Raw genomic sequence first — 23,635 nt, 5'->3', positions numbered from 1 at the left:
TGATTAACACTCCATTGTATGTGTATGTCACATTTTGTTTATCCATTCCTCTGTCGATGGACGCTTGGGTTGTTTCTGGCCTTTGGCCATTGTGAATAATGCTGCTATGAATGTGGGTATACAGATACCTCTTTGGGACCCTGCTTTCAATTCTTTTGGATCTGTACTCAGAAGTGGAATTGCTGGATCATGGCATTGCTCTCATTGTGAAAGCCATATAGACACCAGTCATATTCTTAGACATCTCTCTTCTGTAGCTTATTCCATTTGTCCCTGAATTGGAGATGACACATGGGAATTAACAGAGGGTTGTGGTAATGGGTTTAAATGCTGAAGAGTTTTTTTTGTTAAACAGTAACTACCTGAGAGGCAGGAGGTTAGTGAAAGACCTAAGAGAATTATATCATGTAAGGTTATATATTTGACTTTTGAAAGTCTTTTAGGAAAGGTGTTATTTATTACAGCTGTTTTATTTAGTTGGGAATATGTCTGATCATTGTTTGTGAATACTCTTCTTAAGAAGAAAGCCTTTTCTGTTTTAGGTTAATACAAAAGCTGAACCAACAGACAATATTGCAAGTTTCCTGTGGCAACTGGCATTGCTTGGCTCTTGCAGCTGGTAATGTAATATTAAAATATATGCTAATGTTATGTTAATTTTGCAACAATTTCTCTTTGCATTTTTGTGTGATGTTATTTAACTGGAAACCATTGACTAACTGGTCAGGATCTGTGCATTCCTGTAGGACAGTGGCAGGTCTCAGTCAGCCTTTGTGTAGCTCATACTTTTTCAGGGTGTGGATGATGAAGAAGGCGGTCATCATTGCTGCCCCAACTCTCTTGCGGTGGAAGAGGAGCAGGAAGCATGACTGTACTTGTGTTCTTGAGCATACAGAAGATTGGCTTTTCTCAGCCACAGTACACTATCAAGCTACATTCCACTATGAAGTTCCCAAATAAGTTTAAAAAAGGAGTTAGAGAAACCTAAGCCAGCAAATAATGCTGTATTTTATGTTAGAATAAAGTTGAGGGGAAGTCTGCACTTGCATGTCTTGCTTGATGCTCTGTGCTATAATCCAGGTCATAGCTGGACCTCCTGAAGTCCTGGGTCTTGTGGTCTTGGGGTGATCAGAACGAGTTCAGCTTGCTGAGTAGATCTAAGCCTGGTAACTCTCCATCAAAACTGAATTGACGTAAACATTTAATTTTTTCTTTGCATAAGTGTTCATGGCCTTTGAAGGGTAGTAAGACTCAGCTTACCACTCCATTGTCAGGACAGGTGGGAGTTTTGCTTATGGCCGTCTTACAGCATGAAATGTCTCGGCTCCCTTGCTCTTGGGACGGTTTGGTGTGTGTAGGGGATCAATTAACAAATGATCCTACTGGATAACCATATTGTTCTAATGATATTATTTTTGTGGCTGGAACTTGCATCATTTCTGGTAATTCCAGTTATCCTGTTCTTATTTCAGATGGTCAGTTCTTCACATGGGGAAAGAACAGCCACGGGCAGTTGGGCCTGGGGAAGGAGTTCCCCTCCCAAGCCAGCCCGCAGAGGGTGAGGTCCCTGGAGGGGATCCCGCTGGCTCAGGTGGCTGCAGGAGGGGCGCACAGCTTTGCCCTGTCTCTCTCAGGAGCCGTTTTTGGCTGGGGGATGAATAATGCAGGGCAGCTAGGGCTCAGTGATGAAGAAGGTAGGTAAACTTCATATGTATCTCTTTGGTTCAAAAGCACATTCATTTGTTTAACACATGCTGCTTGAGGGTCTGCTATGTGCTGGACCCATGTTAGGTGCTAAGGGTACAGCAGCAAACAAAACAGATAAGACCTTGGCTCAGTGTCTGCTAGTGGGTGGAAGCAAACAACAAACCAGTTAATATATAGTCTGTCAGAGGGTTTGAGGGTAAAGTTTCTTGTTTTATGTAGGGTGGTCAGGGAAGGCATCTCTGATAAGATGATGTTTGAGCAGAGCCCTGTAGGAAGTCAGGTAGGAAATGAGACGTGTAGATATCTGGGTGAAGGGGACAGGACAGGTGAAGGCTCTGAGGTGGGAAGGTATGGGGTGTGCTCAAGAGTGGAGTGGAGTGTGCCAGGGGAAGAGTAGCAAAGCAGGAAGTCAGAGAGGTGGTGTAGGGCCATTTGTGTAGGGCTCGGTAGGGCGGGGTAAGGATTTTGGCTTCTTCTCTTGGTGAGAGAGCAAGACACTGAGGGTTTTGAGGAAAAGAGTGATCCAGTTTGACTTTGGCTATAGTGGGTCCATGTTCCCGGAAGACCAGTTTGGAGGTAGTGGGAATAAAGTTGGATTTTGTATATACTTTGAAGATGAGGCTAATTGGTTTTGCTCATTGTTAGATGTGTGGTTCGAAATAAAGAGAGGAAAAGCTGAAAGGATAAGGTTGCCATTTATGAAATGAAGAAAACTGTGTGTGTGTGTGTGTGTGTGTGTGTGTGTGTGTGGCAGAGGGTGGGTGGGCAGAGTCAGGGAATGTGGTGACACCATGAGTTAGGTTTTAGAATATTAAAAACGAGATGTCTGTTAGACATCCAAGTGGAGGTGCAGGCAGAGAGCTGAATATGTGAGTCAGGAATCCAAGGGGACCCCAAATTCATGCTAAGATGGCTGTGTATATTTCATCTCAAAGGCGAATGGTAGTGACATTCTGATATTTATCTTATTCTAGATCGAGAGTCTCCTTGCCATGTGAAACTCTTACGAACGCAAAAAGTTGTCTATATTAGTTGTGGAGAAGAACACACAGCAGTTCTCACAAAAGTAAGGGACTCTGGAGTGTTCTGGTTTGTTCTGTGGCGCTTCGGTGCTGGGTATGACATGGATGATTCTCATTGCTTTGTTATTTTTGATAGTGTTTTTTAGAGAGAGCAGTGATGATGTTTAAAAATAGTTCACTATAAATAACCTTAAAATATATATAGCAACATTCTGTGTTCCTTTAAAACAAGCCATTTAAATATGTAAAAAAGAAAGAGCAATGTAATTAATGTTTTAAAATATCAACCTATTTCTTTTGCTTCTGAAGCAGTCACATCTAGAGATAAATGTATTTCATGTTGAACAAATACTATTATAGATTCACATTAATAAAATACCTTAGAATTTGTTCAAGTACAGCTGCTAAAAATATCTTACTTGCCAAGGAGTTTGTGGAGACTTTAATTTCTTAAATATGAATGATCATGCAAAATCATCTCATTTCACCTCTTTGTTTCTGCTTTTTTTGTTTTGCTTCCTAACACATCATTGTACTTTTAAAAAATTTTCAAAATTTACAGAGGATGCACGTTCCCTTGAGCAGTGCCATCTTTGTTTCCTAAAGATGTAGTCTTAAGTTCCTTTTTGATTATTTTTCTATTTAATGAACGTTCCAAAGAAGTGATTTTGACTGAGTATCTAGTGAGCGTGGTGTTCTTGTCAGACCACTGTGGTGTGAACTTTGTGTACAGAAAGCCTTAGAGGAGTGCCCTCAAACTCAGAGACTGCGGTCACGTGGTGTGTGTTCCTTCTTAGAGTGGAGGTGTGTTTACCTTTGGTGCTGGTTCCTGCGGGCAACTCGGACATGACTCTATGAATGACGAGGTTAATCCAAGAAGAGTTCTAGAGCTGATGGGCAGTGAAGTCACTCAGATTGCTTGTGGCAGGTGAGTGCTCCTAAGAGCTTCCTGGTATCTGTTAAGCCCCAGGAATGGATCTTGTCTTTGTCGTGATGGAGAATGCGGTTAGACCTAACCACCCTCGTTTTAAGAAATCTTAACTGCATGCACATCTACAGTGAATGTGTGGAGAGAGTCAGATCTGAGCAGGGTGTGGCAAGGAAGGGTTTTAGATAAGCACAGCATCATGGAGACATTAGGCTTCTTTTGGGATAAAGAGCAGCAGGATGTGGGGAAGACCTGAGGAAAGTAAAGTGAGGGAGCCTCAAAGAACTTCTTGGAAATTTTGTCTGTTCACCCTGCTTCTTCCCTCTCATCCCAAAGGCCAAATGCAGCAGGCCATTCAGCTCTTTCCAAGTCTTGCCATCCTCCCCATGACCTCAAGTGTCAGAGAAGGATAGTATTATGGAGAGCCACCCACTGCACAGAGTCACATGTAAACATGGGGGAGGATTTCTAGGGGCACTCCTAGGAATCGCAGTGCCCACATGTGGCAGTTGAAAGTCTGAGTGTATGTCCATATCAGTAGAGACTAAGCTGTGAGTTCATTTGAATTGTTTTTCCCCAGACAACACACCCTAGCCTTCGTGCCTTCTTCTGGACTCATCTATGCATTTGGTTGTGGAGCAAGAGGTCAATTAGGAACTGGACACACTTGTAACGTGAAGTGCCCATCTCCTGTGAAAGGTTACTGGGCTGCCCACAGTGGCCAGCTTTCAGCCAGAGCTGGTAAGAGTGATTTTCATTGGAATTTAATGATATTTTAAATGATAAAAACAATTGTTTTTTGAGCATGTTTCTACTTTTTACCCTGAGGTCTTTTGGAGGGAATGAATATGAGGTATTTTAACATCAATCAGCAAGTGTTTGAGTACTAACTATGCATGAGGCTCTGTAGTTGAGATCCTAGAGAATAAATAAAGCAGAAAATGTTATTTTGGCCCCAAGGACCTTGGTGGTGTTGTATAAATTTTAATTATTATCGTTGCTAATCATAAAAGTTAATGTTTATTGAGTGCCTAACTAGGTTCCATACTATGCTGAGCACTCAAAACATCCTTGAGAACAACTAGCGGTGGTTGTCCCCATGTTGGAGATGAGGAAACTGAGTCGTAAGGGGGTTAAGTAACTTGCCCAAGATCACAGGGGTTCTGGGGGCAGGATTTAAACCCAGGTCATTCTAACGCCTGTGCTCTTAATGCTTGTGTTGTGGTACCTTCCCTTTGCTGTTGTTGCTATTTTGGTCATAACATGACAGTTCTTTTTATGCCATTTTTTTCTTCTCTTAAAAAATAGTTAAATAGCACAGTGTCCATTTCATGGGAAATCAAAATAAGGCAAACTCAATATGTGATATGAAATAATAAATCCAGAGGCTGCCCTGGAGCTGCAGAGGCATTAAAAAGCAGCATGATTTAATAGTTACTTTTGATTTTGGAGACTATACAGTGACACAGTTACAGCTTTATCAGGATTTGTTTTTTAATAATAACCATCATCGGCTCCCTACTGGATTATAAGAAACTTAAGGACAGGAATTGAGTCTTTTCCTCTTTGTAAACCTAGCATATATATAGCACAGGGCCTGGCCCAAACTTCTCACTCAATAAATATTTATGGAGTGAATATATGAGCATGTGAAAATATAGTGGAACTTAAAATATAAAATAAACAAGATTTTTGTTTTGGTGATGTTCTCAAAAGTGAAAAAATGGCTTCGTGTCCTCTTCTCTGTCATTTCTAAATTTCTTTTTCTCCAGGGTGTACTCATGCTAGGAATGCATGTGTTAAAGAAATATACCAATTTTGAAAACTCAGGTGTTTTATAGGTTAATTTGAAACTAAGTTTTTGAAGTTTAATTACAACCTAACTCATGTGATCATAAATTTTTGCTTGGATGTTTGCCAAAGTGATTTTATAACATAAGTAGGTAAATTTCAATTTATTATGTAAATGCTGTGGTTTTAGGAACCTTCATGGTAATGTTGGGAGCACAGAGGAAGGCATCAAGGAGTATTCCGGTTAGAGGAAGTTTGAGCTGTGTCTTAAAGGATGATTTGGAGTTAGCCAGGTAGAGGACTATGAGGGAGTGGGCAGTGGTGAGTACCACAGAATTCCACAATTCCAGGAGCACTGTTCCTATCATGCTCTAGGAGGCGCCCTTCATGGAGAACACCGTGTGCACTGGGGGTGGTAGAAGGAAAAGGCTGGAGATGTGATAAAAGCAATGTGGCTGTATCACAGTGTCCCCATGGATGCAGTGTGATGGGAGATAAGGCAGGGAGAAGGAAATGGAGGTCCTTATATGGCAAGCTTCATCCTGAAGGGACCAGGGACCCCCACACTCAGATCTTGCATTATATCTTAGGCATATATTACCGTTTATAGTAGTGATCATTTTAAATTTCAGATCAATGGCATAACAGAGTTAGAGTGAAAAATAGAAACGAGGTCAGGATTAGCTGATGGTTGGGGAGGGGGCAGGGCTAGGGTTAGAGTGGAGGGTGACATTTTGTATATTTATTTTTAATTGAAGTAAACAGTCCTGGGCAGAGAGCCAAGAGAGACAGTTTCTTCTTTGAAATAATTAAAATGGATAGGAAACCACTCTGAAGTATATTTTGGAATATTAGAAAAAGGAATCAAGGAAAACTTTAATTATTGAAAAATGTACTGTTGAAAATTTTTTTGACAGATCGCTTTAAATATCATATAGTTAAGCAGATCTTCTCTGGAGGAGACCAAACTTTTGTACTTTGCTCCAAATATGAGGTAAAATTTTCTTTTGACTATTGTCTTGGGGGTGGAGTGATGGTGAACCAATATTTATAGTAATAAATACTTACATGAAAAAATAATTACATGAGAGCAGTGTTACTCTTTGTTTCTACCAATTTTATATTATTAAAATAAGCGAACTAAACCTTGAAGAAGTTATCCCTGTTTTGCTCCCTTGAAGTGCCAGTAATTTTCCTGGTATTTTAATCATCGAGTTTTAATTTATAATTTAAAATTATTTATATCTATATTTGTTTCAAAAGAGATTTAAAGAGGCCTACAAAGTTCATACTTTGGCGTTGTTTGACTTTCCATTTCTTTCCTTCCCCATGAAGTAGCAACAAATGCTAGGTATTTGAGAACTTGGTAAGTTTCTTTGATATGATTGAGTATATATTAAATATAAGAGATACCACAATATTCAGGTATCCTTTCTTACTTATAATCTGCTCGTAGCACTGTGCTAAAATCTCCCTCGTAATGTCTGCTGCATCACTGGAGCAGGTGAGTCAGGAGGAATGACGTTCCAGTATCTTTTGGGGTTGAAGGTAGAAGTGTGGTCCAGGTATCTGAGACAGAGCTTTAATTCATTCCCCTCTTCCTGGATAAGGGAAATCAGTCTGAAATCAGCACCACAAACTTGTTTTTTGCCCTTCACTCCCTCCCCTCCTCTTGTGCTTTCCCTCCTCTCCTCTCCCTCACCTGTCCTGCTTTTATTCAACACACATTTAGGGAGGACCAACCATATGTGGTGCAGTGATCCTGTCCTCTCCTGGAGGAGCAGGGAAGGGCCATTGGTGATGATAAAAGAATCAGAATTGGTTGGGAAGAAAATGAGGAACTGTGCAAACAAGGAAGCTCTCCCTGTTAGTCTGATACTTTGCCGTCTTTAAATATGCAACCTTCTTGCCTTCTAGTCAGTATGATTCTGTCATTGTGGTAGACAAGGTAGGGGTGGAGCCTGAGACTGCTGGTTGGAACACAGCTGAAACGGACAATTCGATTTTTTCCAGGTCAGGAGCCTGGAGAAGGTTCAGTTTGGTGCTACCATCTGGGGTGATTTGGAATTGTTGCCTTAGACCTATTTTAGGCCCAGCTTCAGTACTTCACAGAGAAATCTTGAGGAAAGCTGAAATTATTGTATTTCTTCGAGAAGCCAATAAAGCAAAGCATGAAAAGCACTGAATCTGCAGTTAAGAACTTTTTGTCCACAAGTAGTAGAATTTGAAGTTATTCGTTTCCCTAAGAAACTGACTTGAATAATAATATCCAACTTTAATTTTCCTGTGAAATTCAACATAAAACTTAGTTTCATTCCTTTTATAAATATGGAGTCTAGTATATGTAGTTGGATTTTTTTTTTAAGATTTTATTTTTTATTTTCCCTTCCTCTCCCCAAGTCCTCCCAGTACATAGTTGCATATTTTAGTTGTGGGTCCTTCTAGTTGTGGCATGTGGGACGCCGCCTCAGCATGGCCTGATGAGCAATGCCATGTCCACGCCCAGGATCCCAACTGTCAAAACCCTGGGCTGCCGAAGCGGAGCATGTGAACTCAACCACTCGGCCACAGGGCCGGCCCCCTGTAGTTGGATTTTAAGCTTCCTGTAATTACCACTGTTGTGACTGGCAAACAAAACATTGATGAGAAGAAGGTGAGGTATGTAGTGTTAGTGAAAACAGGGCAGGTTAAAGTTTAAACAACTGATGAGAGTGGTCCGCGTTAAAAAATGTAAGATAACAAAGAAAAAAAGAAACTAAAAAGAGAGTATTACTTAGGAAGGTGCGTTCTTTCATTTAAAAACTTAAACATATGCCCCTTTGCTTAAGCCATTAAGCATAGACATTTGTTTCGATACAGAGACTGATCAAATCATGTGTTTACCCGTTACCATATTGCTTGAAGAATCACTTAAAGAACCAGGGAAAAAGCGTCTGTGTAGTGACAGGCCCCATTTATATAAAATGCTGCCTCATTCATTAATGCTAGCCCTGAGGTGGAAGAGGGGGCGAGGAGTTATGGTCAGATGCTCCTTTGCTGCATGTGATTCTAGGTCCTGGCAATTGAGTGAGTGTAAACCATGGCCTCTCTTTTTTTCTTTCATCTTGTTCACTGAATAGAATTGAAGAGGCGGCATGATGGGGATTGTGTGTGTGTGTGTGTATCTGCATCTGCCTGCCTGCCTCAAGGCCTGCTAGGTGACATAATCCTCTTTTTCCAAGAACAGTTATTCTCACCCTTGGTTGCCCATTGAAATCTCCCAGGGTCTGTAAAAGACACTGATGCCTCTAGAGATTCGGCTTTAATCCATCTAGGATGTGACTTGGCTGTCTGAAGTTTTGGAAGCTCTGGTGATCCATAGTGCAGCCAAAGTTGAGAAACACTGACCTGGACCAATTTTTTCTTTTCGGCCTGTATGTAATTAGAAGGCAGAGAAAAGTGATGCTTTTTCTTGGGTCCTTAAGTGATTCTGAGATTATACTTCATCCAAGGCATCTGGTTTGTTAGACATGCAGTGAAGAATGAGAAAATAGTTCCATGTTTATGTTTTATTGTAAGTATATGTTAGTGTCTGTGTTCAGTTACCCCTTTGAGTGGGGGAAATAATCAAAATTTATGTAATAACAATGGTTTTAAGACCAGGGTAGAGAGGTAGTCTTGTTTGTGTGTGCTCAAATGTCCACTTTGACTAAAGATTTTTCTCTATGTAATTCAAGAGGACTTTTGTTCTCTCAGTAGATGTCTGTGGCCATTTTAATAAAATAATGAAGAACTAAATGATCAAAACTCTTGGCAAGTGTAGGGGAGTAAGAACTATTCCTCTACGCTCTAGGTCCTGCTGGCTGATCTAAGAATTAAATCGACATGAGACAGAGTAACAGGAGAAAATCAAACAAAGTTTAATAGCATGTGTACATGGGAGAAACCCAGGAAATCTGAGTAACTTGCCAAAATAGCAGAAGCCACTACCTTAAATACCATCTTTAGCTAAAGACAAAGGAAGATATTGGGGGTAGTGGTTTGGGACTTCAAAGGGAAGGAAGGAAATTTACATGGAGATGGAAAAGCAAATGTTTGATAGACAAAGTTGACTGTGCTTCACAAAGACAATGAAAGATGGAGAGGACTTCAACCAAAAGGCCATTGCTGATTTCCTCCCTGTCTACCACACCTAGTTTATGTTATACTATAGTTATCTTATGGTTTTAGCTCCTGCCTGGAACAGGGCTTCTATCTTTAAATTCTTTTAGGTAGTCAGGGGGAAGGTCAAAGTTTCTTTCAGAGTCTTTTGTTCTTAAAAATAAACCAAAGAGACACATTTGGGGTGGCAAATTCTGATCCTCCCGTGCAAGCATCTCAGATTTGTCACATGCCCTCCTCCTTTCCCCCTTATAATGATATCTTAACTAATAACTATGGGAAAGTAACCAGGAAAATTTGAGGTTGTCTTTTTATGTGCAGATACAAAGGAGGAGAAAATGATCACCTGATCAATGCTTTAATACTACTTTTTTCCTCTGTTCTAGTGACAAGTATAGGAGATATAAAACACGTTCAACTTTTTCTTAGTTCTAGATCAAGAACAGGATTTGGGCAAAATAAGTTGAAAAAGAACAATTTTAGAAAACAAAAGTTCTCATATTGTTGTCTTTTTAATCTCGCTGAATAAAGGGTGTACAGTGCTGGGCAGCATTTGGAATTTTCAAGGCCATTATTGACTTGTCATTTTTGCTACATTTCTTATAAATTTATAGCCATACGCTTAATTAAGAGGCATTAAGTTTTCCTAGATTATTTGCAATATAAATTATAACTGAACTCTGACTTGTTATGATACTTTTTGTTGGAGTTTGGTGAACACTTATGGCAAGTGATTAGTACTTTAAAAGCCTTGATGTTATGGTGGTTCAAAGCAGAGGGGAAAGAAGTCTGGGAAAGCCGTATGGGGTTGCTCTCTTTGGGGAACACTCTTGAGACAGAGATTAATGTTCAGAAATTTCTTGAGAGGAGTGCACTCTAGAACAGCATCTACTTGGGGATGAAGGAGCTGGGATTGGGCAGGAGGAGAAGCTGAACTGCAGTTGAGGGTAACAGAGGCCTCAGCCAGTCTCCTGGGAGCTCTGAAGTTGGGATGGCCGTTCAGCCAGTCCTGAGAGGAGACAAAGGGCTGGGCCTCTGTGCCACACCTGTACGTGCCCCTGGATGTGAATGGAGTGAAGCAGTAGCCGAGGGCAATTCCTGCAGAGCAGCCTAGCTGGGAGCTGTCAGGGGCTTACCTGCTCGGCAGCCGGGGAGTGAGTGCCTCCATTGTGAAGGGTGGGAGTGTCTGGGCACCCCAGCTCCTATACTTAAGTGAAACACAAAGTGGGGATACGTGGGGAGAGGAGAGCAGAAAAGATCCATGCTGTTATGTAATTTCTCTTTTCTACTGTTATATTTAAACCTCCAGAATTCTTCTCCTGCTGTTGACTTCAGGACGATGAACCAAGCACATTACACCAGTTTAATAAACGATGAAACTATAGCAGTTTGGAGACAAAAACTCTCAGAACACAACAACGCAAATACAATCAAGTATGTGGTTGCTTGTTTTCATTTTATTTTTTTCAAAGTGTGTTAGAACTTTCTAGCTAAGTGATTTTCTCTACTTCGATGTTGAGGGTGTGAATATAAAGGGAGTTTTACATTTTAGGGGATCATTTTTTTCCATACATTTATTCAGCGTTTTGATGCCCTGAGCCCCAAATAACATGGAAGCTTGTCCCCTGCTCTCTCACGAAGTCTGTTCCTCAACTGCCTTCTTCAGATCTTAGAAATCCTGACTGATGAGGCCTGAGTTGGTCTTTCTGCTGAGAAACCCTAGTGTTAGTGTTGTTTAACTGCAAGAGTTTCTTTCTTCACATGCATGTTCCAGGGCATCTGAAATGGAAGTGACCTGTTATCTTACCTAATGTGAATAATTTCCGGCACTCTCACATTCAGAATGATTAGTCGAGATGGTAATTCATTGTCAAGTAGAGGAAAAAGTATGGTAAACTGGATTTAGGCCTTTTATCAAGTTTATTTTATGCTTAAAGGAGAATTATTTTTCTGCTCATTTTTACACATTTTATTGGCTTTCCTTGGCATTTCCATTTTTCTGCAGTCTAATTCTTGGGAACGAATGAATCATGCTCTGTACTACGTGATGGTCGTTCCTAGAAATGTATCTAGTACATCTTGCTTTATGATATAGATTGTAGTGGGGCAAACACCAGGGCTCTAAACTCTAGGGCACACCAGGTAGCAACTTTCTGAATGAGAGATCATTGGGAATGCCCTAGAATGCCTCTGTGGCCGTTCTCAGAATCCCATTAATCTTTGGGTGGCTCTCCCAAGGAGTTTAGGCTGGAAGATGGCGGGGGAAGGGGAGGGGACGAGACTGGCCGCAGGAGGGTCAGGGGGACTGTAGACTCATCTTGCTGGGACCTTGACGCTTTACTGGTTCTCTGTTTTCTTTTTATAAAATGAAGGGTTGGAAGAAATGATCTCTGAAATCTTTCCCGACCCAGATTCTATGACGAGCAGAAGTCGCTGTGATGCCCTCCTCAACCATGCATTTGTTTATTCCTCCCCCGGACCTTATCCTAAATGAGAGGGTCTGGGGTTCCTGACGTGCAGTTTCACTCTGAGTGCTCGGAAACTAGCTATTTTCCCAAAACCTGTGTAATCTAGATAATAGGAATAAACACTCGTTTCACTTATTTTTAGTTTCTTTCTTAGATGGGCAACAAAATAGAAGGAAGTGGTTATTCACTTATTAATTTGCAAAGATACTTTCTGTGTTTGGTAAATAACAGCTCAGCTTCTCTTTTTTGGTTTTATTTTGTGTTCCCGTTTGGAGGTGAGGTGGGGCATGTCTTAGATGGTTGGTGGCAGGAGAGTGTTCAAGGTCATTATCACGAGCAAGAGTTTTTCTTTTGGTGGCTTTGATACTCTTTTTATTTTGACATGACTTTTGGAAAACTTAAGTTCTTAGCCATTTTGAGATGTGACACAACGTTTTTCTAAAGAAGGTACGTTGTCCAGGCCTTCACCTGAGTAGGCAAGAGCGGCTGTTAATGAAACGCTGGAATAGGTGACTAATCTTGCTGATGATTAAATAACCATTTATTTGTAATTATTAAAAGCTTCCCTTATTTTTTCTTTCTGAGCAGTGGTGTTGTTCAGATATTATCTTCTGCAGCCTGTTGGAATGGAAGCTTTCTTGAAAAAAAGTAAGTGACCTAGAATCTTAAAAAATACCCATATGTGGTGAAAATACGTACTCAGCAAAGGCTGTGAAAAACTTCTGCTCTCTTTGGTGGTTGGCCTTAATTTGGTGGATAAGCTCATGATTTGTGTAAAAGTTGGAATGTCTAATAATGATGAGTGAGAGGGCATGAGGAAGGGCAGTGCTGATTCATGCCTGGTTGGCAGAGATGCAGATTACCATCGAGACAGACTATTTCAGAGAGAGTTGGTATAATGAAAAGTAAGATATTTCAGGGTATTCTAAAATGTTACCCCCACCCTGTGTACAGTATTTGTTCTTAAATTCTTAATTTTTGAAATAATCTCCTTAGATTATTTGGTTTGCTTTCCCATAGTTTTTTTTTTCTCAAAGAGAATGAGCTTATGGGGAGGTTCCAAGGAGGCTCCAGGGCCTCCTTGGACTCAAGTCTAGCCGCTCACCAGGAAGTGACACTGGGCTGAACTCCCAGGTAGTAAGTAGAGTGTTTCTTTGATGGGCCTCATCCTTTCTGCAAATATCCTCCTGACGCAGCAGAAGGGCCTCGTCATGGGATTTGGGCTGTGGTGATCTCAAGTCCTGACCACCTCTCAGTCCTTTTCTGCCAGTGACCAGGCTGATGACTTAGACTTCAGTTCCGTGTGCGAATCATTCCCCCTCCCCCCAACTGTGTCTCTAACTGGGCTGCAAGAGGTTGCTTCAGAAACTCTCTTCAGTTACAGTTAGAGATTGCAGAGTCATTTACTTGTAACGTTAGGGCAGCTGGAATGAACTCATCCAATTCATCTCAGAGTCAGTCCATAGCCTTTTCCTTTAGGGAAGGAGGTTCTGGATTGTGCTAATGTTGGTCATTTCGGACAGTGGTTCTCAACCAGGGTGATTTTGCTTCCCAGGGGACATTTGGCAGTATCTGGTGACATTTTTAGTTGTTACAGTGGGAGAGGGTGTACTACTGGCATCTAATGGGCAAAAGCAAGGGATTCTGCTAAGCGTCTCACAGTCCCACTCACCCAACCAAGAATTATCTGGCCCCAAATGTCAATATTACCAACGATGAGAAACCTTGTTCTAGAAGGTCAAGCTTCTATCAGGTTGCACATGGCTGGTGGCCAGATCTGTTAGGTTATCCATACTTAGTATCATGGATTCCATGAAGTTGTAGGTAAAGCCTTTTTTCTTTTTAACTGACAACTGTGCTATTTCAGGAGTCCTGTTCCTCTAGTTTATGCAGAATGCATCGCAGGAAGCCAATTAAAATGGAGACAAGTTTTACAAAGCAAGAAATACATATAAGCATAGCAGAGGGTACTTCTAAGCATACGGAAGGTTACATATGGGGCACTAGAGTTAATTTCTGTTTGGGGCAGATTTACTTTCAGAACAACAACAATGAAAAACCCAACAAACACAGCCCAAGCATCTCCTCTTGATTTAACCATTTAGGTTCCCAATACATGTAATTATGATTTCTTAAAAAATGTTAGAAACTCTACCTATGTTTTTATAAATTATAACACTGCTGTCAGACGGAGTTCAAACTATCTGAATATGTCCATTACTCGTAAACAGAAGCCTGCTTTGCAGATAATTTGTTTGTAATTAATAGATGTGGTATGTTCAAGAGTGGGAGAGGCATTCTCTAAGTCTCTAAAAGGCTGAGACTTCATTTAAGGTTAGGAAAATGGTTAGTTGCCGGGAAGCTAAAAACAGTAGCAGTGAAGTTAGGCCTTGGGTGAATGTAATTTTATCCTTGCGTTATCTAAATGTTAGCTTTGTGTTTTTTGTAGATCTGATTTTTATTTTAAATACTTTGTTAGGAAAAGCTTTAAAGAACAAGGTGCTACTTGTCATTTGTTGATGAGTGGGCCAGTTTGCAGAGGGGATGTTTTTTGCACCTAAGCATTGCCCCTGCATCTAGTTTAATGTCTCACAATTACAGAAAAAGGCAAAAACGCAAGAGCACATCAGGGAAATAGCACCCTACTTATAAACTTCAGGACAGCCTCATATTGACATGATGATCCTTGTGCTTTGACTTGAAGGAAAAAAGGCATGACTATTTTAAGAATATCTTAAAAAAGATTCCAGGGAGGTTTATTCTGTTGAGCTTCCCCAAAATGTAGTATTTTTGTGCGTCATGTCTGGCAGGTCAAATTTAAATCAGATCAGTGTGGACAAACTATTTTGTTTACCTCTTTGTAATTCCTATCAGAGTCTTTGCTTTGTTTTTCTTTTATTACACACTCGTTTTGTTTTTGTTTAGAATTGATGAACATTTTAAAACAAGTCCCAAAATCCCTGGGATTGACCTGAACTCAACTCGAGTGTTATTTGAGAAGTTAATGAATTCCCAGCACTCCATGATTTTGGAACAGGTGTGTTCTTTACATTACAAAGTGTATGCTTAAGAATGCATTTTTGCATTGTATTAATTCAACTTTCAAGAGAAGAACAAGAGTAATATGAAAAGGCAAAAATCTTGTATAAATCTTAAACTCTGTAAAATATTCACTTTGGGGATTTGACCTACCTTTAGCTTTCTCTTTGGCTTATATCTTTCTAAGGAAATGCCCCTCCAGAGTGTGAGGTCTCCACAGGCAGGGGTCTCTGGCTTTTCCTTTCACTGATGCCTCCTGAGCACCTGGACCAGAGCCTGGCTCTTAGTAGATCCTCAGTGCACACTGAGTGAATGAGAGCTGCGAGTCCATCAGATAGCTTATAAATTTAGAGATAAGGTAACTAGATCTCAGGTGTGTTTGAATTGCTCAATACTCTTTTCTCTCATACAGATCTTAAACAGCTTTGAAAGTTGCCTGATTCCTCAGTTGTCGAGTTCACCACCAGATGTTGAAGCAATGAGAATCTATTTAATACTACCTGAGTTTCCCCTGCTCCAGGATTCCAAGTATTACATAACGTTGACTATTCCCCTGGCTATGGCCATTCTGCGGCTGGATACAAACCCTAGCAAAGTTTTAGGTGAATTTGCTAAACTCAATACCAGTGGTTTTGTGCTTTTTATTTTATTGGTGTGACCACTGGCTCTCGGTGGATTGAGATCCAAGGATCTGTTTGTTGCCATTTTAATATCCTTAACATTTAAACCTTCCTTTCCTTGCTATTAATTTCTAACAAGCCATATTTGCAATTTGAACAAATTGAACCATTATTTAGGTCATTTGAAATGATTCATGCCAGACTAATCTTGATTTTTAAATATTCGCAAAGTTAGGTTATCCAACTTTAAACTATTTTTTCTCCTCCTACACTTGCTGGTAGTTAATAGTGCCTTAAAAATTAGTGTCCATCTGCTGCTCTTTCTCCTATAACTAATTTAGGGGGTGGGAATGAAATGAACAGTTTTGATGATACAGTCTCCAAAGAAGGAGAGGAAGAAAATGACCTAGTGGAGACTTACCAAATGTTTGTTTTGTTTTTCTTTTTAGGACAGTTGAGTCCACACTGATTTTTGCAGGCTACGGACACTTTGCTGAGATAAGAACCTTCCGTTCCTCAGTGAATTGGAGAGTGTCTCTCATGGGAGTAGCGCCTGAGATGTTTTTTTAATCGAGTGCAGAAAGTCTGTCACCTGGCTTTTTCCTTTTTTGTTTTTCTGGTAAATTTTTTTTAGGTGTTCATTGCAACTCAGTAACTTCTGTGTTCCATGTGGACTAGGATGTTACAGAGTGTGGTCTCCCCATGAGCAAAGAGACCTGTGTTCCTGAGGATGGAATACTGGCTTTTCCACATTGCTTCCACCTTTGTAAACGATAGAAGCAGAATGAAGCACTAGTAATATGTTGGTCCTTAATTTTTTTTTTTTTAAGATCAAAAGCCTTTTGGGGCATATTTGTCAGATAGTCTAATAGACTATGAAGTAAAGAATGAATGTTACCTGGCTTTTAAGTTTTGGGTTTTTTAAATTTTATTTTTTCCATATAGGATAGCATAAAGAGATAAAATTGTTCAGTTTTACACTTAATTTGTTTTTAACTTCTAGTTGTAGAGATTTAAATTTAAAAGAATACCTCAAAATAGAACACTATAGGTACCCATCATAGAAATTCATGATTATCAATATTTTGCCCGTTTTGCTTTATGTATTCCCCCTGCCACCACCTCTTTATTTTTGCTGGAATATATTTTTAAAATCTCAGACATTGTGTTATTTCGCTCTTTAAATATTTTAGTATGGCTGAATTTATTTCTGACAAGTATAGTCGTCTTGTCTGGTTATGAGAAAGCGTTGTTTGGTGAGAAACAGAAATAGTTTTTCTGCTGATTATGCCTCTTGAAGGAATAGTTGACAGTGGTACTGCTTCTGGGGCATGTGGTCCTTTGAGTCTGTGGTACAGGATTTAGGTGGCGGCTGACAAGAGGGCTGTGAAAGGATTAGGATATGTGAATGCTCCTGCCCAAAATATGTGCCTTAGCGTCTTGTCCACATGTCTTCTTGGAATGGAACTTTTAGATTAGCCTTCTGAATGAGTCTTTGAGGAAGAAAGTCAGATCAAGCTTTACAGAATAGCTGCAGGCATTCTTGTTCAGATGCTGGTCTCTCCAGAAATGCTTCAATGGATTCTTTTTAAAGTCAGTTTTGAGAAACTGTATTTTAGACTAATGTTCATCTTCTAGCCGGGAGCAGTTTTTAGCTAGTAGGCAGAAGACATCAATACTTGATCAAGATTACATGTTGAAATATGTCTCTTCTTTCTTTCTAAAGATAACTGGTGGTCTCAGGTGTGCCCGAAATATTTCATGAAGCTGGTAAACCTCTATAAAGGCGCGGTTGTTTATCTACTGAGGGGAAGAAAGACGTTCTTAATTCCTGTGCTGTTTAACAATTACATTACAGCAGCTCTCAAGCTCTTGGAGAAGTTGTATAAGGTAAGCGTAGAGGGGAGCCTGTGGGAAGAGGGGTGAATAGCTGCCGGGGTCCAATGTCCTACTGAGGCATTCTGTGGGAAGCATTTTCCAGTCATCACGGTTTTAGGTGTCCTTATTTTCTTCCTCATCAGGTAAATCTTAAAGTGAAGCATGTGGAATATGATACATTTTACATTCCTGAGATTTCCAGTCTCGTGGACATTCAGGAAGACTACCTCATGTGGTTCTTGCATCAAGCAGGCATGGTAAGAATTTGTGTAAAGCATATCTTAAAGCTTCAGTCTTCTCTCTGAGTACACATAAGGACAAGAAAAGCACATCTGAGCCCTGTCATCTGTCCTGGACTTCGGTGTTAGCGTCACAGTTCTGTTTATCCACTGGCTTTTGCATTCTCGAAAATCTGAGGTGCTTTGAGTATCATAAATGATCATAAGTAGTCACTCAGAGAGGTATAAATTTTAATTAGTTGTCAACATTAAAAAAAATCAGGGTATCTAAAGTAGTCAAACTCATAGAAAGAGAAAGTAGAATAGTGGGTGTTAGAGCCTGGGGGAGGGAAAAGGGGCAATTGTTGTTTAATGGGTATAGTGTTTCAGTTTTGCAAGATGAAAAACTTCTGGAGATCTGCTGCACAATAATAACGGATGACACTACTGAACTGTACACTTAAAAATGGTAAATATGGTAAACTTTGTCTTTTACCACAAAACAAGTCACGACACATAAAATGAATTTCTAGCTTTTCTTGAAACTTGAAAACAAGTCAAGACACATAAAATGAATTTCTAGCTTTTCTTGAAACTTGGAATATCTGGCAACATGACCTGTCCTCCCAGATGGCACCAGCTGGCTGGAGTTCAAGAGTGGCTCTTTAGATGAGGCTCATGTGAGCCACAGTCCCCATTGCAGCTTGATGTTGACATTGAGGAAAGGATCACTTGCTAATTATCGTCTTCCAAAGGCTGGCCTGCTCCTCCAGTTGTCTTATGTCCGCTGCCTGAACCCTGTAGGCCACCTCTGATTTAGGATTCTGTGTATGAAAGTGTCGCATACCCCTGAGCCAGCCCTCACTGTGTATTAGATGTGCCGTCCAAGGAGCTGTGGATTCCTGCTGCCACCTTTGACTGGTCAAGAATTGCTCAGTTTGATTACAGACTGACTTGGGATATGTGTGGGGCTTTTTAGGGTCCCCCATCCTATATTCCCCATCCTGTGGAGTATGTGTAAAGTTGAGTGATGTCGGAAAACAGAATGATGATTTGGTTATTGATTTAGCAAAGCCATGTGCAGCAGATCCATTCGAGATGAGTCCTTGCCGGTTTGACAGATTCATCACCAACACTTACGCAGTATTAGGGGTTTTGGACGTCAGTAGTGGTCTCCAAAAGCAAGGCATTTAAATAGGTTTATTTAACTGAGCAAGACTGTTTTCTTTAATAATAGATGGTAAGTTTGATCAAATAATAGAGCAATATTGTATTTTTAATAAGATTTTATGATTACCCTGAGAAGACAAAATGCTTTCCAGTAAAGATGGGTTAGAGTCTTCTAAATGAGTTTACATGGGAACTTTAATGTGGAGGCTAGCAATGAGCTCAGCTTTCACCTGCTAATTTAGAAATTGTAGAAGGATAAGCTCTTCTGTTTCATCAATTTGTGAATAATTATTCATTGAATAATAAAATGTTAAGTTGAAATAAGCCTAATGAATTATTTAGTCCAACTGCTTTGTTTCCAGGTGAGGAAATGGAGGCCCAGGGAAGTAAACAATTTTCCCACCAGTTCAATTATATAAAAGCCAATTCCTCTGACTTCTCATTTACTCTTTTGATGACTTGATGCTAAATAAAATAATTCTGATGAACCCTAATTCTTTTTGACACTGAAAAAGAAGTTGCCAGTGTTAAAATCTAAATTATCATGATTGTAAACTCTGAATGGAGGTATTTAAGTGAGCAACTTTTACAATTTTTTATAGTTTCTTTCTCTTAACATTTGATAAGAAGATATAAGTCTTGAATACCAGAAGCTCATCTCCTCTTTAGTAATTAAGGTAGTTATTATGGAAAGATAGAAAATCATGTGAAATTACTGTGAGACCTTTCATGATTTCTGTGGAATTTTTTCTGCTGTACAAAATACAATACTATTAGAAACAGAAGTTTAAATTTTTTGATATCTTGGATTTTAACCCAAAATACTAAAGTCATTTCATATATAAGTTTATTTTAACCACTTTTAAATGATAGTGATGAATAATAAATGGATTTTCCCCAGCTTTTACTGAGGAATAATTGACAAAATTGTACATATTTGATGTGTACAATATAAGGACTTGATAACACATATGTGTTAGAAAATGATTACCAGGATCAAGTTAATTAATACAGAGTTTTCTCATAACGATTATCACCTCATATAGTTCACTCTTTTTTTGTGTGTGATGACAGTGCTTAAGATCTACTCTCAGTGCATTTCAAGTATATAATACTTGAAATAATATATAATAATATAATATTAACTGTAGTCTCCATACTGTACAGTAGACGCTCAGAACTTATTCGTCCATCTTACAACTGAAAGTTTGTATCCTTTGGCCTGCAGCTCCCCATTCACCCCCCCTCCCCTGACAACCATCATTTTCTCTGTTTCTATGAGCTTGGCTTTTTTTTTTTTTTTGGTAGATATTACATATAAATGATACCATATATTACTTGCCTTTTTCTGTCTGGCTTTTTTATCATAATACCCTTTAGGTACACCTGTATTGTTGCAAATGGCAGGATTTTCTTCTTTTTATGGCTGAATAATATTCCACTGTACACAATAAATGGATTTTTGTGTGTTACATTTTTTAGCTTGGTGGTAGCTGAGGCTCTATAGCATATAGCCCAGAGCACATGCTCTAGTCGCAAAATAACTGAGTTCAAGTCTCAACTCTGGCCTACTAGCTATGTGACCTCAGGCAAGTTACTTAGTTTCTATAGGCCTAGCATCCTTATTCGTAAATGAGAATTATAATGGTATTGTGAGAATTAAATGGGAGAAAGCATGGCGAGGCCTCACTTAGCAGAGTACCTAGTACCTGGTGTATAATAAGCCCTCATAACTATTTTTTGCTAAGCAGTTGTTGGGCACTTAATTTGTGTCATGTGCCTAGAGTCACTGGGGATGGAGACATGTGGGACATGGTGTCTGCCTTGTGGGTGTTCAAAGCAGAGACAGCAGTGAAAAAGGGATTACAAAGGGATATAACACGTGTGCAAAGGGCTATGGAGCACAAAAGGAGCATTCTAATGTGACTGAGTTTTGCTCATTTTAAAGAAGGGGTAGTAGTGGCATGTTTACTTCAGTTAATAAACTGCCATTGTCTGCACCTGAAAACCAAATAGCACATAGAATGAGTGACGTCGTGGGATCCCATAGAGGGCAGCACAAGTGAGAACATCAGTAACACAAAGTAAATGTTTCAGAAATAAACTAGAGTCACCTTGACATCCTGCTGTATGTGTCACCCGGGGGCAGTGTTTTGGCTCCAGGTAGCAGTATTGTGCTTGGGTGAGACAAAGCAGCTGTTTCTGCCTCAGCATACAGGGGTGCTGGGGAGCTGGGATTGCCCGTGGTGAGAGAAAGAATGCCTGGTGGCAGGCAGGCCCGAAGGCAGAGGCGCCTGTGTTTCCTCCTCACACTACAGGTGTTCATGCAGTGCATCTTGTCCCCATCATAGCCACAGTTAGGAAATGTTGACTCGGAATTAGAAAAAAAAAAAATCCCAATTCTCCAGTTCTGTACCAGGTACTTATTCATTGCTTTATTTCATATACTTTAAAAAATGAACTCAGATCACAGTGCAACCCATTTCCAGCAGGAGCACTTGAAATGTGATCCACGAGTACTTTGCTAGTTTGTTTGACAGACTCATTTTTGGGGAATGGATGGCCCAGGACAAGCAGCCTCTCAGGAGGAGATCACATATCTTATCAGATCATATGCGTTTTTCTAAGTTAGGGAGAGCAGTCATGGAGCAAAATCGTAACACCGCTGTTTCAGTGTTTATTTCACATAGTACGGAAATACCAATACTAATACCGTTTCTGAAATGTTCAGCATTCACAAAATAAAAATCAGTGAAATTAAATTATTTTCTTTCAAATACAAAAACTCATAGACTTATACAAAATTTGTAAGTGTACAAATGGACCTTCTTATAGGTCTGCTGCTCCTTTTGACTGAATACCCTTCCCTCCTCTGCCTACCTTAGAGCAACCACTACGGTCCTTCCTTGGGGGGTCTTCTGGACCATCAACTCTTTGGCCTTGGCTTTGGTTCCTAACCGAAGCGGTTTTGGATTTCCTTCCAGACATCCCACTCAACTGAGAGGATGGCGACTCTGCCCTCAATTTAACTCCTTTGCTGCGGAGGAGAGATCAGCTTCCTTCCAAAACGGGGCTCTTTCAGGGCGTGGGAAGGAGTCGGGCAATGGGAGGGACTAGGAGCTGCAGAAGGTGGGTGTTAGAGGGGGCTGGGAGGGCTTGTGGGGGGCTTGCAGGGAGAGCGTGCTAGGAGTCAGAGAACTGGAGTGGGACTGGGGAGAGCCAGGAAATAAGCTGCCCGTTGATGTCTGAAAGAACTATATTGCCTCAACCAAAATACCTGTATTTGAAAGTACTCGGTATACTGGGACGCTGCAGTGCCAGCAACTGTTTTTACAGTCCCTCTTATCACTCCTCCAAGAGTCACTTTTATGTGTGATGTGTTCAGAACTTTGCCTTGCTTTATAGACTAACACACATTAAAGGTCTTTATTTTCCCTTGAGAGTAAGTAGATAATGCTTAGAATAAAATCTCTTCTGAGAGGAAGGTTAGGAAATTCTGAATATTGGCACCAATTTTAAACCTACTTCCCCAGAATGCTCATAGGTGCCTAGACTAGAGGATAACTTTTTGGAGTGCTGTTTTACGGTGTGTGTTTTTTTTTTATTTTAGTGATTTCAGTTCCTAAATTCAAAGTAATTAGATATTGTCGGCATGAGAGTGAGTTACATTAGGCTGGATTATATATTTCATACCTTGTCTCACTGGACTGGAACTGTTTCTCGGATTAGAGTTTCTTAGTCTAGGGAAATGTTGCAAGACCACTGAAGGGACTTCTTTCTAAAGGATAAGCAGGGTGGATTTTAATTAAAATTGCTTTTAAATGATTTCATTGAAATATATACAAACACAAGAGGAGGTAGGTATACACTTCTTATTCTAGCCTTTAAACAATTTTTGCAAATTGAATACAAACAAAACTCTAAAATCAATAAAATGCAGATTAGCTTCATTGATTTAATGTGATGAGCAAGAATGTTTTACTGAAACCAAACCCCACTTGCATGGTGAGTCAGGATGGCCTGCTGTCCACCGGTGCTCGGCTCAAAGCCCATCGGCCCTGGGATGACTCAGCTCTCTCTTCTCCTGTCAGCTGCTATTAAACCTTCATTCGTGCAGCGAGCCAGGACTGCTCTGGCCTTTTCCTGGGCACAGATGCATCACTTGCAAAGGAAGACTCCTTTTCTTTTCTCAGTACCCTTGGGCAGTTAAGTATAATGTGGCACCAGTGCAATCACTAAAATAAGTGCAAATTATATGGTAAAACATCATTATAAGGAGCTCATTCAGAATGTGTTTTTATTAATTTTGTTCAGGATATCATTTTTTAAAACCCCCACAAAATTAAAAAGTCTACAGAGTGATCTCAGATCTGCGAGAATAAATCCAGTTTTCTGTGTGAGAAATATTGCTACAGGTCAACGTGATCTATATTTTTGATTCTTTTCTGTTTTATGAAGTTAATGAATAATGTTTCTTATATAACATAACTTTCAGAAACTAGTTCCTTCTTTTTTTTGATAAATGAAACTGTAACAGGCCTTTTAGATATGCTTGTGATTGTTTTATTTTACTGTTATTCCCATCATCAAAGGTTGATTCAGGTTTTACTCACATGTTGTTGGAGTGTCTTCTGTAGGCTGCACTGGTCAAAAA

The 23,635-nt window shown here is 39.9% G+C and overlaps 1 protein-coding gene across 5 annotated transcripts in view; it reads left to right on the top strand.

Annotated features, from left to right (window-relative positions):
• Positions 1-23,635, top strand: part of HERC3 (HECT and RLD domain containing E3 ubiquitin protein ligase 3) — a 100,524-nt gene that overhangs the window by 47,608 nt on the left and 29,281 nt on the right. For all 5 annotated transcript variants that reach the window (XM_044766318.2, XM_070505373.1, XM_044766313.2 and 2 more), the window contains 12 exons: positions 543-619; positions 1,473-1,694; positions 2,682-2,773; positions 3,527-3,657; positions 4,238-4,398; positions 6,366-6,442; positions 10,898-11,022; positions 12,645-12,704; positions 14,982-15,093; positions 15,508-15,697; positions 17,442-17,605; positions 17,737-17,850. In XM_044766318.2, the coding sequence (XP_044622253.1) occupies positions 543-619; positions 1,473-1,694; positions 2,682-2,773; positions 3,527-3,657; positions 4,238-4,398; positions 6,366-6,442; positions 10,898-11,022; positions 12,645-12,704; positions 14,982-15,093; positions 15,508-15,697; positions 17,442-17,605; positions 17,737-17,850 (1,525 nt within the window). The remainder of the gene's footprint in view (positions 1-542; positions 620-1,472; positions 1,695-2,681; positions 2,774-3,526; positions 3,658-4,237; positions 4,399-6,365; positions 6,443-10,897; positions 11,023-12,644; positions 12,705-14,981; positions 15,094-15,507; positions 15,698-17,441; positions 17,606-17,736; positions 17,851-23,635) is intronic.

This window comes from Equus asinus, chromosome 3 (assembly GCF_041296235.1).
Source record: "Equus asinus isolate D_3611 breed Donkey chromosome 3, EquAss-T2T_v2, whole genome shotgun sequence".
Taxonomy (NCBI): domain Eukaryota; kingdom Metazoa; phylum Chordata; class Mammalia; order Perissodactyla; family Equidae; genus Equus; species Equus asinus.
The sequence above is the reverse complement of the archived record's forward strand: the minus strand, read 5'-3'. Positions and strand labels throughout refer to the sequence as shown.